General features: G+C 34.2%; 1 protein-coding gene across 1 annotated transcript in view; it reads left to right on the top strand.

Annotated features, from left to right (window-relative positions):
- Positions 1-20014, top strand: part of LOC145268656 (protein GPR107-like) — a 93534-nt gene that overhangs the window by 22316 nt on the left and 51204 nt on the right. The window contains exons 2-3 of the mRNA XM_080124141.1: positions 7038-7160; positions 10644-10694. Coding sequence (XP_079980267.1) covers positions 7038-7160; positions 10644-10694 — 174 coding nt within the window. The remainder of the gene's footprint in view (positions 1-7037; positions 7161-10643; positions 10695-20014) is intronic.

Genomic DNA, 20014 nt, shown 5'->3' with positions numbered 1-20014 from the left:
ACGGATACACATAGGTGAGTTTGAATACCTCTTAAACTCCTGCCCTCATACTTACACCTAAACTGTTCATCCATTAATGCCTCCTACATTTTAACCTTTTACCTACAACTACTGAAAATGTCTAACCCATGCGACCCCCCCCCCCATCGAAACAGATTGAAATTCATCTGATAGCGTTTTTGATGTAAATGTGGCAAGTTGTTGAACTTGTCATGCAAGAACAAATGACACGGCTTATGGTATGTTTATTACCTGGTGAGTAATATGCGCCCGCATCATTTGTGCGCCACCCACGTGTTAAATCTGACTGCCCAATCATACAGGACTCTACATTGTGAGTGAAACAGTCGCATTTGCGAGTGATTTTTCAAAGTGGCGACTAGAAATAACAAACTTCTTATCTTCTGGCGATTGTATTTCTTTCACTGACAATCTTCTAAAGCTCACTACCGAGTGAAAAATAACTTTTTAACTTTTTTTTTTGATAAAACGAAAAAAGTTAAATTATTCAAACAATAAAAGTTTAATAGAAAAATACTCTTTTTTTTTTTTAACGAAGGCTATTTAAAAAAAAATATCTGAAGAAATTAGAATGTTTATACCTTCAAGTATCAACATAAAATTTGTTGTATATTTAGAATTACACTTATAAAAAAAAATACAAAATCTTCATGATGTACATACTCGTCACAGAACCAAGACGTCATATTCTAAAAATCATGTGGGTTTGGCTAGTAACTTTTCTATTTGGTTAGTAAACGAAAATGTTTACTTGTCAAAGGTCAACTAAAGATAAATTTGTCCGTAGAGCCCTGCCATAGAACTAGATTCGTTAGTCAATAAATGGATTATCTTCAAAGATGCATGGCTCAGTTACAAAGAGGTGACACAGCTCACCGCCCTTACAGAAACCCGAAATGAGCTACGATCTGCATGCAGTTCATCTATTAATGAAATACTGTTCAATTTCATTGGTCCAGATGCTCTAAATAATACTACAGAAATAGCTGCTAAGATACATCAAATCTGTTACAGTGAAGTCCGTCCACCTTGAGGTGTATTGGTAACAGTCCTTTGTTATAAAACAAGGTGATGGTGAAATTATCACATCTTTCATTTCTTGGTTTAAGTTGCAAGCGATGCTTTATGTTACAATAAACAACTATGTACAACCGCATTCTCTGAGGATATAATCAAATCCCAGATCATTGCCGACTTACAGGACATCTCCCACCAAAGTAAATGGTCCTGGATATGACCTTAAACTATATTCAGTGGTGAGACCCCAGCTTGTGGGCTTTGGGAAGTGTGGAGCCACCCTTTAATTGCCATTGCTCTTAGGTCCACTCTGACATGGAGTGGTAGTATCTGTTAAATAGAAACCGACTTGAAAAGAACAAATATATTCTATTAAAATATTTTTCTTCAAAATCTTTGGATTCGGCATTAAATAACCTGAAAAGGGGTGAGATGCCGTAAAACAAAAACAACCAACGAACCCACCAAAGTAAAATTTTGACAGATTAATTCGCTGCCAAAACTAAGCCACCTAACTGAATGCTTGTTGACTCTAGAGTTTTTCTGCGCGAGCATCAAACCACTTTTTTTGAGCTGAGAACCCCCACAAATCGCCCCAATGAAATCTGCATCATCACAAAAATTACTACCACAGAATAAGGTAAGTAATGATAACAAATGCAAAGGTTGTGGTCACAAAACACACCCAAAGGGCCGCAAGCAATGCCCCACTTGGGGTAAATCATGCCACAAATGTGGAAGAGAAAACCACAAAAATCCCGACTCTCTCGACTTAGTCTGAATGTTAGAAGACGTTAAGATGCCTTGTTTTTGTTTTTTTTTACAAAAGAGTAACCACTTATCAAGACCTGGAGGCCACTCGAGGATAAGGGTTAATGAGTGTACAGTAGTCAATGAGACAATATTGTAGTAATCGTTAGTAGTTGAAATTTGGTAAATTGGATTACTTAAGAGGACGGCTCATCAAGAATTTGTTTACGTTGGACTTGAAGGCGACCATATTGTAGGCAGCTGGAAAGCAAGGAAACTGAACAGTTTCACAGGTGTGCGGTTCGAAGAAAGAAACTTTGTTCATGGGATCTGTTTAGGTACAGATACAGAGTGGGGTAAATTATTGATGGTGGTTTCTGCTAGACAAGTGTTTTTTGTGAAAGTCAGGCAAGGAGGGATTATACCTTGGAGCTCAGACAAGCACTTCTCTTTGGAGATTAATAATAAATTAGACTCCTTGTGTCTTTATAAACCCGACTATGACTCCATTCAAAATCTCCAACTCCGTGATTCTATTCCTGGGTTGGATAAATACAGCTATATTTATAATGTTGTCCGGGAACCAACTTACGTTGTGTGCAGTTTCAGTTGCAAAGGAGATCAAGACAAAAAATAGGAAATAACTCCAACTCGCTTGTTCTTTGTAGCAACATTTATTTTCTTTTTCTCTTTACCGCTGCGACGTCCTTCACGTGAGCGGTTTCTCAAGTGTCCTTCACGCCTTGCATGTGATCATGAACGTTATTTGTCTCTCACGTGATCATTTTCTTTATAGTTTTTTTTTTTTTTTTTTTTTTTTTTTTTTCCGAGTGACATTTATTTCATGTGCGTTTACATCCGCGCATCCATGCAATGTTACGTATCGAATAAAGTTATTTACGTATGCTTTACACAAGTTAAAAGTTAAACTTGTATGAAAATCCCACAACCTATATTTAATTTTATCGTGCACCTGTAAACAACAAATGTCACGTTTTTATCTGTCTGAATGCGCATAATCATTGCCGTTCTGGCAAATATACCCTGCAAACCAAGTGCAAAAGATGCAAACAATTGCACTTAAAAGAACGGTGAGAAGCTTGAAAGATCTCTGTTGGACTGTAATGAGATAGTGGGTGAATGTCTGGAATATGGTAGGATGCCCCATCCCCAGATAGAACAAAATAAAAAAAAAAATAAAAAAAAATTTTTTTTTAATTTAATTTTTTACTGGTGATACTAGATCAGGCAGTCTGAAGATATCGGTTTCCTGACATAAAATACATGAAACATTGATATTATTTTTCGGGGTTTTTTTTTTTCCGATCATGTTCTACAAAGTACAAAAACAAAACAATTTTTCTCTACAAAACTACCAAATCAAACTATGAATAACTATTTGATGATATAAAGAATTTGGAGCATAATTATTTTTTTCCAAATTCACTTGATTTGACATTAAATCAAACCAAAAAAGGCCCTGTCGGTGGGGCATTAGGATACGCCGACTTGCCCCCTGCAGAGGGTAAAAGTCCTTCAATGGGGGTCCTGGATATGACCTTAAACTATATCCAGTGGTGAGGCCCCAGTTTGTGGGCTTTGGGGAGTGTGGAGCAACCCTTTAATTACCATTGCTCCCAGGTCCACTCTGACCTGGAGTGGTAGTACCTGTTAGGGTCCCAACTATGGGTTAGAAACCGACTTGAAAACAACAAATATATTCTATTAAAAAAAATTTTCTTCAAAATTTTTGGATTCGGCATTAAATAACCCAAAAAGGGTTGATATGCCGTAAAACAACCAACAACCAACCAAACCAAAAAAGTTGGTTGATATCCTGTAAAACCAACAAAACATCATTTTATATAATATTCTACTTTAAAAAAATATATTTGATTGTTCATCTATTGATACAAAAAGTAGCAGTGAATGTTTGTTTTAATTTTTTTTTATACAAGAAAGTAACTATTTATCAAAGCCCGAAAGCCACTCGAGGATAAGGGTTAATGAATGTAAGGTGGTAGTTTAGTAATCATTAATGGTGTAGATTGATAGAATTTACATTATTTAAATGAATGGCTCAACAAGAACTTGTTTACATTGGACTTGAAGTTTACCATATTGTACCTATTTACAATGCCTCCCCACGGGACAAGAGTTAGACACCAGGGTCATTTTTTAACGTGGAAAAAAGGTACAAAAATAAAAAAAAAATTGTCTCAGTCGAGAAGGACTGCTCTTTCACTGAAAGAGAACAAGAAATGGAAGTGCAGCATCTGAAGAACAGATACTACACTTTGATCTTGACCTGAAGGCCAAGTTTACCATATTGTAGACAGCCAAAAAATGAATTAAAAAAGTATTTAATTCATTTAAAAAAAAAAAAAAATCTATTATTCTTGAGCTAATTTTTTTTTTTTTTTTTTTTTTTTTTTTTTTTACAGAAAAATAACAGCCTGAATTTTATCATTTAAAAAGCAGTATAATATATAACTTTTTCTACTCGCTCTACTTGGGTTCACTAAAAGAAAATTATTAATTTATTTTTCAAAAGATTTAAAAGTTTTTTTTTGTAAAAAATGATGAAAAATTTTTTTTGCTAATGATTAACATATTCAACAAATTTCACACTTCAAAACAAAAGATGATGAAAAATTACACATTCAAAATCCAGATTTTCAACCTTAAAATCTGATACGTGCAGTTTTATTTTTTTTTTACAATCCTCACCACAATACAATATTTGTTCAGTTTCGTCTGATTATTTTAAGCATATTTGTACCCACAAATAAAGAAGGGGGGGTGTAGGCAAAAAAGAAATATATATAATATCGATTATGAAAAAATAACAAAGTCCATTCTTCACTTAATGATCTGTGAAAATTTTGTATTGATTGGATAATTACTTGATTTTTGGTAGAATTTTAAAGAGTGACTCGGTCAAAAAATACTTACTCTCTCCTCCCGTTTTGGCCCTGCCTACCATATTGTAATCGGCCGGGAAGCAGTTCAGCAGAACAGTGTTCCACATGCGGGCAGTTTTAGGAAAGAAACTTTGTTCATGGAATCTGCATTTAGAATTAGGCACAGATATTGGAAATTTGAAAGTGGTTGTAACTAGTTAAGTGTTTTTTTTTTTTTTTCTTTTTGTAAAAGTTTGGCAAGGAGGGGGGGTCATAGACTGGAGCTCAGACGAGCACTTGTCGTGAAAATAACGATTTCGAATTTAAAAAAAAAAAAGAAAAAATTTCTATGCATTATTAAAAAAGTAAAGCATGTTTTTTAAACACAAATCAAATTATAAATTTTTTAAAAAAAAATGTCTGAACATTTGATAGGATGAGGAATTTGAATGTTTTCATCATATTTGTCTTTTTCACCTTTTATTTGTAAGGTTGGTACTCCACATCTCTTTTAAATACAGAATCTGTTTCACACAGCTGCCGTGTGTGTGTGTGTGTGTGTGTGTGTGTGTGTGTGTGTGTGTGTATGATATATATAATCCTTGTTGAGATTTTATTATTCCTGGCCTATTTATCTATTGATTGGCTCTAAGTAATCAGATTAGCATTTACTGACCCCCCCTCTCTCTCTCTCTCTTATATAATGTGTGTGTGTAAAAAATGGATTCTTCTGTTGATTTTTGACTTATGAGATTCACACAATTAAATTGTCTAAAATTCACAAGCAAGAATTGTTTATGTTGGTGAAGGCTTTGTGTACACTTATCTTCTTTTTTTTTTTTAGTTTGTTCAGGGTGGGGATTTTTTTTTTTATTATTACATAGGAATCACCACTTATCAAGGCCCAGAGGCCACTCGAGGATAAGCGTTAATAGGTATACATTAGTCAATGTGATTGTAGCGTAGTAAACATAAGTAGTGGGAATTTTGTAAATTGGATTACTTAGGGGGACGGTTTATCAAGAACTTGTTTACATTGGACTTGAAGACAATCAGATTGTAGTCAACTGGAAAGCAGGCAAACGGAAGAGAGTTCCACAGGTGTGCAGTTCTAAGAAAGAAGCTTTATTCATGGAATCTACATTTAGGTTTAGGCACAGATAGTGTGAGAAATTGATAGTGGTTTTGGCTAGACGAGTGTTTTTCGTGAAAGTTTGGCGAGGGGGGGGCCATAGATTGGAGCTCAGACGAGCACTTGCCATGAAAAATAACGATAAAGCAGAGACAGGCTCGCACCATCTTTTCTGTGGGAAAGAGGTTGCAGGGAAGAGCAAACATTCACTTGCTAATTCTTACAACATTTTATATACCCCCTAGATTATAATATCTTCGATTTACAAAACGAGGTCGTCTCTATCTTTTATTTGAGCAACTTTTACACGCTATTTTCACACTTTCTTGCTCTCCGTGTGTTTGTTTGGCTTTTCCGTATAAAAGTGAAACTAAATCCGGAGAAAGTGCGTCTACTAGCACGAGTGCCAGGAATGTCCAGAAAGCAATGAGCGTTGATCAATGCCTGTCATATCAGACAATTGGTATTCATTTGAACACTCCCCTTTTTGTGGGGAGCTGGTTTTCCCAAACATCTTGGAGAAACAAAAAAAATACGCTGAAAGCATAAATCTTAACTGGCTTTGCATTTTTGTTCGTCCAAGAAAGGCTTTTTTACATGGGGGTTCTTGGGGGGAGGGTTACTATATTTTAAAACTTTTTATATACTCCCTAGATTGTAATATCTACAATTTGCGAATGGAGGTTGTCTATCTTTTATTTGAGCAACTTTTACAAAATTCATGCTATTCCGTCCTGTTGCATGTTTGTTCAACTTTTTTTTTTTTTTTTTTTCACATTCTTTTCCTCCTTCGCAGTATGGGTTCGAGCCTGCCTGCCTGCCATTTCTTTTTTTCTTTGCTCAACACACCTTCAAACACCCGGGCAATATAAAAGTCAGTAGAGCATTAACTCTATAATAATAATAATAATAATATATACAAAATCTGCAAAAATTAAAATACATTGAAGCATACTTTATGACTGGGCTATGCCGGGCATCCCTGCTAGCTTATATAAATACTTTTGCAGTTTTAACAAAAGAGCTACAATAATATCAGAGCATCTCCATTTACACTGAACATCTACAGAATACCAACATCAATATATTACATATGAATGAGTCCCCTGTGGAATTTCCACAGGTCCCGCTAATCATATATAAATAAGGTGTATCTTTGTACTTTGTTAAAAATTAATAAGTGTCTCTTATTTTTATTTTTCTATTTCTGGCAGGATGATGATCGAAAACAATTCACGTTGAGCACTTTCGGTTTTCTTAAAGGTGGGACGCTTACGGTGAATATAACAAAATTCTCCTATGGCGTCGATGATAAAACTAGAATTGATGGTTCATCCGTAAGTATTTTTTTTTTTTTTTCTTTTTCTGTATTTATTTTTTTTATCTATTTTTATTAGCACTAGGACCCTGTGGAAATTCTATGACGCTTTATGTCAATCTATATCACTTTTAATAATAATTAGCAGGGAGACCTGATGTTGCCCAGGATTGAATGAGGATCGATAAATGATTCACACTATCAATATTTTTATCGTCATCGAAATCGGTGAAAAAGACCATTTTTCAATCAAATTGGTTGAGATTACCTGCTCTTAGTAGTTAGTTAGTAGGCTGGGAACTAGAAAATTTGTTGAGAAGCAAGGTAGACGAACATGTTAGTATGCAGGCTTTTAAAAATAACCAAGAGTAGGAAATCTTTGTTTCTCTATCTCTGCCTGAATAATGTATCTGTGATGAGGAAACAAACAATATGTATTTTTGGTACAGATTTCTTTGTGTTAACTGTAGTTAACACAAAGAAATCTGTACCAAAAATACATATTGTTTGGGGGGGGCATAGATTGAAGCTCAGCTGAGCACTTGCCATGAAAATAATGATAAAGCAGAGACAGGCTCACAACGTCTCTTCTGTGGGAAAGAGGTTGCAGGAAAGAGCAAACATTCACTTGCTAATTCTTACAACATTTTATATACCCCCTAGATTATAATATCTTTGATTTATAAAACAAGGTCGTCTCTAGCTTTTATTTGAGCAACTTTTACATGCTATTTTTGCACTTTCTTGCTCTCCGTGTGTTTGTTTGGCTTTTCCGTATAAAAGTGAAACTAAATCCGGAGAAAGTGCGTCTACCTGGCAATGATGATCAGTTCACGGAAAGACCTGTAAGGATAATCACCTCCGCCTATATTACATTACTCTCTCTTTGAGGGGAGGTAATGTACTATTAGGAAGCTTCATATGCCTCCCCCACAATGACTTATTCCACAATATGTTGTAGTCTACATTGCACCGTAGAGAACTTAAGTTGAATAGCGAGGGATATTTTTACGAATGACACAGCGTTCATATTGGGCCACATATCTAACAATGATGAGGGAGAAGAGACACTTATACAGTTTTTATGACGCATCTTGGAGAAGGGGAGACATTTCTTGTGATTGAGGAGATGGGACACATAACACTTGGAAGAGGTTACACAAGAGTTCATTGCAAAATGATTAACACGTTACCTTTTGAGTGTTGAAAGATGACACATGATAAGTTACAAAAACACAATGATGATTCTTTATTCATTGGACCAGTCGAATACTGATGACGTCAGCATTGGGATCTACATAGTTTAATGTTCTTCCTTTCGCTTCCAAAGGACTCTGACTCCAACTCAACCCAACTCAACTGCTCTCAACTCTTCAACTCCCAACTCTGCAACTCTCTTCTCTGATCTGACTAACTCTAACTCCTATATTGAGAATCCCCCTTTTGTTATGGCGTCAGAAGTGTGTTTCCCAAACGTGACCAATTCACGTGGCTATGCACACACTTTTCCAAAACACACTTCTGTAAACAAAGAATCCTCTCCTAACCTATTTTTTAACCTAACCTATTTTTTTAACAATGTATTTTTAAATGGCATTGTTCATTCGTTTTAGCTGACATTTTTAATATTCAGTTTTGTAAAAGAATGAACAATCAATTCTTTTTTTACAATATAAACAATATCTAACTATTTTATATAGAATTTAGCAATAAACCTTTTGAACATTCTGATTTCTAACATTATATTTCTTAACCTTGCTTACAAGGTTTGAGTCTCGGCTTATCCGAATCTCATTTTCACTTATTTACATGGAAAGGAGACAGCCCTTTTCCTGTAACACATTGTTGATTTTATAAAATTATTTTTATGTATAATGGCTTGAATTAAAGTTTAACATTCAAAAAGTCAAGTATCATGGTGCAGTTGTGCTTTAAACAGAAACATTCATTTTGAACACACCCCTATTTCATCAAAGAAACTACTGTCGACTTTATACGTCGGGCCCTTCTGCTTGTGTGGTAATAAAACTTCTCAAATGCACTTGTGATGTTAGGCTATATAAAGGTGTCAACTTTGTTAAAATCGGACTTTTCCTTTAATTGCTACCATTGCTCAGAGGCAACATGCATACCATAGATTTATCCGGCATAAGTCCTGTACAGACAGACAAAAGTATATAGAAGCTAGAAGTAATTGCAAGAAAGAAGTAGCAACAGCTAAGAGTAAATATACTGAAACCACCAGGAAACGCATTGAAGCGAAAAAATTAGGAACTCGTGATTTCCGGAAAATCTACAATAGTGTAGTAAATAATGGGCAATCATGAGGTTGTTTGCACAGCAACTTAGAAAGCTAACATGTTTGCCCGTCAGTTTGCCTCCAACTCTACCTTGGACCCTGCAAGCCATTCCCTCCCTAATTTCCCTCTGCGGACAGAAACCACGCTAGATGATCTGAAGATCATGCCTTCCCAAGTACATGATATTATAAAAAACCTAGACACCTTAAAAGCATGTGAACCTGACTTCATCCTGGCTGTGCTATTAAAAAAATGCTCCGCTGAGGTCTTAACGAATCTTGCTTTCCTGGCTGCTGGAAAACTGCTTCTGTGCTACCAGTTTACAAAAACTCTGGTGAAAGAACTGACCCATTAAATTATCGCCCAATTAGCCTCTTCCCTCTTTTCACCAAAATATTTGAGTCCTTAATTAATCAAGCTCTAGTCCACCACCTTACAGCTGCTAAACTTCTTTTAAAACAACCAATATGGATTTAGGCAAGCCTGTTCTACTGCAAATATTTTAACTGTAATCTTTGAACGTTTATACCAAGCACTGGATAAGACAGGGGAGGAGAGGGGAGGTCAGTAGCCCTTGATATATCTAAGGCTTTTGACAGGGTATGGCACGATGGTCTTCTGATAAAAATAAAATCCTATCGTATTACTGAACGGATGCATACAGTTACTATATTGTCCTTTTGGCCACTGTACACTCTTCAACCCTTATCCTCGAGTGGCCTCTGGGCCTTGATAAGCAGTGATTTTCTTATAAAAGAAAAAAAAATGCAAATATTACTAAAAAAATCTTTAAAATTTTCTGTTGAAAACAGCTTCGTCTTTTTGAGAGCATTCCAATGGTGTTCAAAAAATCCTTATCTTTGTGATGAGGATGAACGTTTTGCAAATGTTGCTTCATCTTTGCTGGTCGTTTCATTGAATCATTTGTCAAAACTTTACAACAAATAAAACACTGGGGCATTTCTTCTTCATTTATGACAATGAATGTGAATCCATATTCAATATTTGAATGATCGTATTTTTTTTTTCTTGATGCTCATGATGGGCTTGGAATTATGTAAATAAAAACAAGAAAAGTTAAAACTATAAATAGGTTGAAAATTCACCCCTTGGAACCCAAAATTCATCACTGGGGTGAATTTTGCCCTCATTGAGAACCTGTTTTAGCGTATTATTATATAAAAAAAACTTTATTTTTGCAGTTTGGGTTTACGTTGGATAAAAGCGGTAATACTGGCATGTCTACATATTTGGTAAGTATTTCTTATTGAATTTGTTTGTTTTTTCTGTGAACATAGACTGAAATGTAATATTATGGATGTCTCTTCCCCTGAGAGTTAGGAAGTAATTCATAAAAAAAAAAAGAAAAAAAGTTGTCGAAAGTTAAAAAAGCAAAGACAATGATTACGAATGATTCACCAAGGCACATAAACGATGAATACTCTGAAGTTGAACGGTAGAGTAAGAAAACGGATCTGGATGTAGGAGTTCCAATTTTCAGGCTACTGTTCTCATCTTGAGTGCCATTTTCACAACGTTTCAATGTAACCACCGACCTTTTAAAGGTGTATCGAACGGAACTCTTTATTTATTTCACGGGAGTAGCATGCTCTTGTTCCGTCAGCCATGATACGAATAACCAGTCCTCATCTAAAAAAATTCAAGAACTTAATATGATTTCCAATCCTGAAGTCAATATATTTAGAGTTTTTAAAATTATGGTGGAAGTATTAATATTATATTTAGTAGTACTAATATTAGTTAAATCTTTCTTACTTTTTTTTTTTTTTTTTTTTTTTCCAAATTAATAATATGATACTATGGATGCCAAGGAGCATTAAAAAGTAATTCATAAAATATAGGTTGGAAGTAAAAAAAAAAATATTTTTTAATCCATGACAATAGTTATAAATGGTTCATTAATGCACACAAAGGCAATAGGATGAATACTCAGAATTTGGGGAGATAGTCATGTGGGAGTGGCTGAATAAGACAAAAGATCTGGACATAGAATTTCCGATCCTTAAGTCAATATTAGTGTTGGAACGATGAATCGGAATTGGAAAATTTGGAACGTTTTGGGTATTGGAATAAAAAAAACAAAAAAACAATTTTGTCTATTTTCCAATGCCAAAAATGATTCTTTTAAATCCTCTCACTGTTTGTAGTAATAATAAAATAAATATTTATTGATTTAAACTTCCAGTGAAACTAAAATCTATAGATCACCCCCACCCACAATTGTGTTTTTACGTTTGAGAAAATATATGCACATTTAACGTATTTTTATTGGTAATCGGAAATAAATTAAGACTCTATTTTTAAATATTTAGAGATTTATAAAGAATCAGAATCGGTAATTGTATTGGAATCTGGGGAAAAATATTGGAATTGTCTCCTCACTAGTCGATATATTTATAAGTTTTGAGTTAGTGTGAGACAGTTTTCAGGTTGCGAGAGTCGATGAAGGTTGGCGACTCTGGGAACTCATGAGAAAGATCAGAAAGATTGGAGCCAAAGTTGGGCAATAAGCAAAATAAGGTTGGGTCGAGAATCTGATCTTGATATGACCAGACAGTATCAACGGACAACGGTTGAAGTTTCTTTTTCTAGGTTATATGACGGTATCGCATACACACATCCAGAGCTCATGGTCATGGTTGTAGCATTCACACTGGGTCAGTTGGAGCAGCTATTTCTAACAAGTTCACAAAGTTCCGAAGACTGCTTCTGTTAGGATTGCAAACAATTCGATGGATCCCTGTAAAGGTGAGGGTTCAGAATCGCTTCACCGTCCTGAGCCAGGTTTTGAGTTGGCCAACATTTCTTCCAGTCTGGTGGTGGTGCTGCTGGGTCGATAACTTCACGGATGAGCTCAACTGAGATATGCCAACAACTTGTGTGTGTGTGTTTTTTTTTTTTTATCATAATGATAAAGATCATTGGGCTATTCTATCAAATACGTGGGATTTCCGATTTTGAGTTAATAAGTTTAGGAGTCAGAGTTAGTTCATGGACAGTTTCTACTTTGTGAAAGTTGACAATGGTTGGCAGCTTGGGGGTTTCCTGAGAGAAATTGGGGAGATTGCAATCAGAATTGATCGCGAGAAAAACGGGTGGAGGAGATAATCTGAGGGCTGACATAAACAATGTTTGGGTTTTTTCTACACTACGTGACGATGTCATGCACACGTACACAAAGAGCTCAACTGAGTTATATCAACAACTTGTTTTGTTGGTCGCTTGCCAAAGGAGAGATTGGAACTAATAATTCATTCCCGTTCATCCGTTTGTTTGCACTTTTCTCAATAACCACGCCTTGGATTTTAAAAAAATTTTGCACAAGCATTAGTCATGGTGAAAGTAAATTTTTGCCAGAATGGATTTTCCAGGATAACTCTGGTTGCCCCGCCCCCACCGAAGGGGGGCATTATAGGAGTAAAATTGCCCTCCAATTGTTCGTCTGTTTGCACTTTTCTCAATAACCATGCTTTGGAATTTTCGAAAAATTTTACACAAACATTAGTCATGGTAAAAGTAAATTTTTCACTCATAGAGGAAGACCCTGTATGCTCGGCTTGTTTTTATTGTAGTACAATTATGGTGATCATCGGGCCATAGTTGTTGCAGTAGAGTTTATCAGTTAGTCTGTAGTCTTGTGTTAGGATGCGATATTTTCCCCCATAAAAATATTGACCTTATGTTTAATGATTTTCAGTATAGTGGTTAGAAATGGTTCATCAAGACACAAAAGTGGTCAGAAATGAGTGGCTGAGAGAGTGAGTCATTTTCCGCTTATCGGTTGCTCTTTGACAAAATATGGGATTTCTGATTTTGTGTTAGTAAATTTAAGAGTCAGAGTTAGTTTACTACTGAAAATAAAACTTTTTGTTTTGGGATAGCTACTATTGAAAATATATATATATTTTTTTAATTATACTGATATGGTGTGTAGGGGGGATATACTGGGGAGTAAAAAAATGAGATGAAAATAAACCTTTGGCATACCCGATGTAAGTATTATGATCTTTAAAATTTTAATCTTACAAAAAAAAAAAATGATTTTGATTTCATTAAATTTTCTCATTTTATTTTTTATTTTTTTAATTTTTTTACACAGAATAAGGTGAGTATAATTTAATACAAGATTTTTTTTTTTTTTTTTTTTTTTTATTTTAAGCTTCCTCGACTCACTGTAGATTATTAAAGCTGAGAGATCTCGGTTTCACTTGTAATTTAAAACATTTACACTTCTTTTTCTCTATCTAATTCCTCCATATCAGCATTTCTCAACCAGTTCCCTGGGACCCTAAAAATTTATTTTTTAAATATAGTTTCAAAGATTGAAAAACTTCCAAAACACACACACACACACACACATATATATATATATATATATATATATATATACTAGCATGGGTGCCCAGGTGTTTGGAGGTGTATGCTAAGCAAAAACCCCCCAGAAAAACGGTAAATTTTTTTAATTCGACCCCTATTATGACCCCTTAAAATGTATTATTTTGGGCTCAAATCAAGTTATTAAGTTAGATCCATGTCCAAGGAATCTATATCTAAAATGTCAAGTGTTTAGACCCAAAATTGTCGGAGTAGTTTGGTAGAGTTCTCAAAGGTCAAATCGTTGAACTTCGACCCCTTAATTGCCAAATTTCTGGCCGAAAACCGATCACGTTGATTCTCCCAAATCTCAGTACCCTGTATATCAAGTTTCGAGTCTGTAGACTTAAAATTGACAGTTATTGCGTATGGAAATGTACACACAGACAGACAGACAATTTCACTTTTATAGATATATAGTGAATAAATGACAAAAAACTATTCCAAAATTCATGATGTTGACCATCTTATAATTTATTCCTTTTATTCAGTTAACATTTACAATTCTTGACAGTATCTGTAGGTATTTGCAGCTTCTCTTCCAATTCTCGGATTTTAATCATGTCAAATCACACTTTATTTCCTTTTGATGGATTGATTGTTGCTATTTCTTCTGATGAGTTAAGGACATAATAGATTCACTGATTGATATAATAATTAAGTGATTGATTTTGCGCTACGAAACAGATACTGTCAAGAAGTGTAAATGTCAACATCATGAACTTTGGAATATAGTTTTTTGTCATTTATTCACTATATTGCTCTGTAATTATATTGAGCTTCTTAAATAAGGATTGGTATATCTTATAAGGAAATCTATTTCTACAAAAATATATATATATATATAGAAAAGGTTTTGTAGTTTGCTCGAAGCATTGTGCGAATGGTGAGAAGGCTGTGTTTGAGGGCTATTACAAGGTGCTTGATGAAAACTGTCTATATAATAAAATAAATAACGATGACAGCATTGAAGGAATTTCAATAATTTTCAATTACGTATTTATTTTCAAACATAGCGTGTCACACAAGATGATAGTTGTGTGAATTTCCCCAAACTTTCGAGAATTATCTCTTCTTCGGGGGGATGGGGGGGGGGATAGGAAGTGTAAACAATTCAAATATCTCTACATTTAAAAAAAAAAAAATGGATAAAGCATCCTAATAACTTTAGCCAGCACCTAAGACCCATCGAATTCAAAATTCATATTCCGAAAAATGAGCTAATAAATATGTGAACTTGTTTGACTGCGAGACTGGCATTTTACATATCAACTTCTGCTGCCGACACAAACAAATGTAGTCACATTCAAGAGCTGTTTGCACTTCCTACCCTGAAGAAAAGACATACTCTCAAATTTTTGTGGAAATTCGTACACCTACCATTTTGTGTGACACGCTATGTTCAGAAATAAATGTGTAATTAAAAAATATTGGGTACTTGTACAGTTTAATCAAGACATTAAAAAATTAAAATATTGAAAAAGGTTATATTGCTCGTATCCGTTATGGAACGAAGTTCTCTGAAAAAAAAATTTCACTTAATTTCATCAAGTATTTTTATTTTACAGCAAAAAAACAATTTGTTATGATACCGAGCAAAAGGTCCGATTTTTAGGAAGAAAAGCTAGTATTAAAGATGGGGAGGGAGTGTCGGTGCTTTAACTGGAGTTATCTCCCCGTGGCATGTTTAACAAATTCCATAATGGCGGATTTCAACGCGCTCTTATAAGAACATGTTTTTCCGCTGTAAAAAAAAAAAACCCCAAACTACTCGATCAAATTAAATAAAAAAATTTTTTCGGAGATCTTGAGTCCAAAACGGATACGTACAATATAACCTTTTTTTTTTTTTTTTTTTTTTTTTTCGATATTTTCATTTTTTTAATGTCTTGATTAAACTGTACAAGTACCAAATATTTAAATTTTTTTCAATATTATTTATTTCAATACATAGATCGTTTCCATACACTGCATTGCCAAAGCCCTCAAACACCGCTTTTATTTAACTTTCATAAATTTGTAATTTCAAAATTAAAGAGTCAAAAGTGTATTAGTTTATTTCATTTGTTCTTGCAAAAAACTTTTTTTTTAGATGAGGATTGATAATTGGGATGTTTTTTTAGATCTTTTAGACTATTGGTCTCATCTTGAATGTTATTTGCACAATGTGTCAGTTGATGTCACCTCCGATCTTCTTCACATCTATCTTGTCAAAACACGTGAATATTTCTGTCGAATCCGGGCAATCTGCATAGCATTTCGAATGGAACCATTTATTTAATTCACTTTTATTTCGTCAGCCATGACCAAGTAGAAGTCCTAAGTAATTCACAATTGTATTCTTCATATTGCCCACACTGAGGATTGAACCTTTGACTTCAAGAAGAATGTTACTTAGAACTGAACTTACCTGGTACTTTATCCGTTACGCCATGGGGTGCTTGAAGAAGGTCAGAGGTTACATTGGCTGAAATGTTATGAAAATAACACTAAAAAACGAGAACAATAATCCAAACAATTCAAAGAATACAAATTATCAATCCTCATCTAAAAAAAATTCAACCATGCCTGTTTATTTTTTTAGCTCCTTACATTAAATGGCTTCATGCCTTGTCTGGAACGACTTCCATTAATAAATAGATTTGTGAATGAAGTATTATACATGAACAATATAAATTTCTTGTAGCATTATCTAAAAAATAAAATGGACAAAGAAGTAATTATTTTCTGTGCTTGTCTAGATTAATGGTGTTTTAAACCAAGTAAAAAATAATTATAAGTTAAAATAGAATTTATCGAGTTTTATCGCATGTTTTAATGTGGAAAAGTTGTGCGACCAATTCAGTATGACAAACTGACTTATCTCCCTTGACGTAGGAGTTCATTAGAATGTAATTATGGCTGATTTTCGGTTATAAAAATACATCTAGCGCTTCATCTACTGGATCATTTTTCGTAATTTTTTTCGAATTTATACTAATTTTAATTAGACACTTAAGTATGTAATAATGTTTTCACCTGGAATGCGTTGGCTTAAAACATCACTACACAAGCACCGTATATTTTTTATAAGCCAGTGATTCAGAAATATATAATACTGGTATTTATCATGTGGATTATGATAAAAAAAATAAATAAAATGAGAAAAATATTGTATAATTTTGCTTTTATGCAGGGTTTCGGTGCGAGAATTTATTTATTTTTTTTTTACAAATTGCACAAAAATAAAATGGTTGAGAAACGCTGCTGAATTACTTACTTGGTTTGGTCCTTTTTATTTATTTTATTTTTTCGTTACATAACACTCCCTGCTAAATATGCTGCTTAACAATCTAATTTTTGGAAATATGTGTGATGGTAAAAATACCTGTAACCAAAATTCATGTAAAACAATCCAGTAGTTTCATCATCATCATCATCAGCATTTACTTATTAGGAAATCAGTTCAACCCACTTAGGGTGAGTGCTACTTTGGTACAGTACTAGACATTCTCACACAGGTAACCATCAGTGATTTACTTGGTGACGGGAACCGGTGGTATTCCTTGGAGTCCATGTGACAAGTCCTCCCAGATTTCTAGTACTCTCCACCTGATCCCACAACCTTTGCAAATGAATTTACATTATTGCAACAGCCGTTTACCATTGATTTCTCCCTAACAATGAGCATTGGTCTTAAATGGAATAATGGCAATAAACTTCCTAAGGTCCCAGTCCTCCTTGCACTCCTGCAGTGAAGGTTTGGTTAGTGCTTTCTTTTCTCGGTGTGGTGTCAGTCTATGCCAACAGTACACTTTTATTTTATTATTTTATTTATTTTTATTTATTTATTTTTTTTTTTTTAGGGGAGTGGGGGGTAACCTTAACATTTTCTGCCCCAACTCACCATCCCCAGTTTTCTTGGTTCTCTGTGAGCATATTCTGTTTTTGATTTTTATTCAAGTTGCTGATTAGTGTTCGTAGTTCATGTCAGTTGGGCGTTATTATTTATTATTAGGTACGTGCAAAATGGATGCTGATGTTAAAACTGTATAAATATTTTGACCCTCCTTTTACTTAAAAATTCACCAAAAATCAGAAAATAAACCAATTTTAATGAATTTTAATCTTTATTTATTGCGGACCATTATCCTCATCTTTTTTTTAGCTGTTTCACGACGTTTCGGCCAACTATTCCTCTGGCCTTCGTCAGGTGGTAACCACGATGGATAGGAACTCTGAATCTCCTGACTGCAATTACTGCATTCACTGCCTTCCGTAGTTGTTGTCTTACCACGTTTTGGCCAAATAAACCAGCTTTGGGTCGGATTGAAACCACTATCTTCAGACAATTCTCATCCGAAACCGTAGAGATTCAATGTCTCTATCCACTGTGCCACAGGCTCCGAAGGATGATCAAGGTTGAATTTTTTGGTCTTACAAATTCATGTTTATTATCTGATCTTCCATGGTCGGGTCCGTACCGAATGGTATATATTATTTAATTGGAATTCATTTAGATGAGTATTATTTGTTAATTTTTATTTATTGCGAACTATTATCCTAATCTTTTTCTTAGTTGTTTCAAGACGTTTCGGCCAACTATTCCTCTGGCCTTTTGTCAGGTGGTAACCACGACGAGATAGGAACTCTGAATCTCCTGATTGCATTATCAGCAATTACTACCATCCATAGTTGTTGTCATCTCACCACGTTTTGGCCAAGTAAGCCTCTGGCCGGCTTTGGGTAGGATTGAAACTGCTATCTTCAGATAGGCTTATTTGGCCAAAACGTGGTGAAATGACAACTACGGAAGAATTATACAAACGTTCACGATAGGAATGTACGAATGCATGGCTGGGGGCGGGGGTGCAGCACTTCCTACCTCCCTCTAACTACCTGACATCATTTTTAGACAGTCTTTTAACCTTCTGACATTTTGAGCTGCTGTAGAATCCATACTTAGACGACTTTGTTTTGTTTGAGTAAAGTCAGAATCTCTCGCTTTTGGGGGCTAATTGAGCTATTTTTTGTACAAGCAAGATGTATTTTTTTTTTTTTTTACTTAATTTAATATCTTAGGACTTTACTAATTATCTTTGAAATAGACCCAGAAAACTAATATTTATCTTTCAACAGATTTTTACAATGAATTTATTTAACTTCAAAATTTAGTTGAACTTGTCAGTTTCGAATGTCACCGTGAAAACATTTTTCATTATAAGTTTTTTTGTGTGTGTACATTTTTTTTTATTTATTTATTTTTTTTTATTTATTTATTTATTTTTTTTTTTATATATTAATTTAACTTTCAAATACAATCAAAAAGTAATCGGAAACCTAACAAAAAAATTATAAACCAACTTTCAAAACTATGCCCCCCCCTATCTTTTTTTTCGCCATCATTGTGTGTACTTAATAATTATTTATACTTACACAGAATAAGGACCGTGCTTTTGTCAAAATTTTCCAAGCAGTTTACGTAAAACGCTGGAATGTGCTGAACAAAAGTTTTGTGATTTTTCTTTTCAATTTTTATTTATTTCCTTGCAAATGATAGCCAATTTTTTTCAGTTTTTCAAAATGATATTATTTCTATTATTACGAAGCTAATTCAATACGGAATTAGTTGAAAAAAAATGAAAACTTTTTTTTTTTTTTTTTGTTATGAAGAAAATAGATTAGACAATTTGAGGAAAAAAAAAGAAATTGCAAGAAAAGTTTTGCTTATGCATTGTACAATTTAGTGATTTTCATGAAATTATTCGGGTCCACCTGTCGGCTGACGTCAATAACCGGAAAAGGCCAATCTCAGTGTTAGGAACGAACGCGCTGTCATTTTTTTTTGTTAATATGAATCTAAGCAGACGACTTTTTCATAAATTGAAAAGAATAAAGGTTTAATTTTAATCGTGAAGGTTTTCTTTTTTTTTTCTGTAGCATTTTAAAAATTGAGGAACGCTTGACCGTTTTTTTCTGGTTATTTTCTGTCAACTGCCAAGCGAACCCGAGCCAACATGCAACACATAAGTACCATTTTTATTTTTTTAAATCAATGATAGGAAATGTTTTCTTAAATGACGTTGGCTGCTGTGATTTCATTGATTTGACACCAGCATTTTACGTAAAGTGTCTAAAAAAAAAAAAAATTTGACAATAGTATGTGTCCTTATCTGCACAAGTACCTTATTCGGTTAAG

The sequence above is a fragment of the Euprymna scolopes genome, chromosome 44 (assembly GCF_053919585.1).
Source record: "Euprymna scolopes isolate OS-2025 chromosome 44, ASM5391958v1, whole genome shotgun sequence".
Taxonomy (NCBI): Eukaryota; Metazoa; Mollusca; class Cephalopoda; order Sepiida; family Sepiolidae; genus Euprymna; species Euprymna scolopes.
Note: the sequence above shows the minus strand (reverse complement) of the source record. Positions and strands in the feature narration are given on the sequence as shown.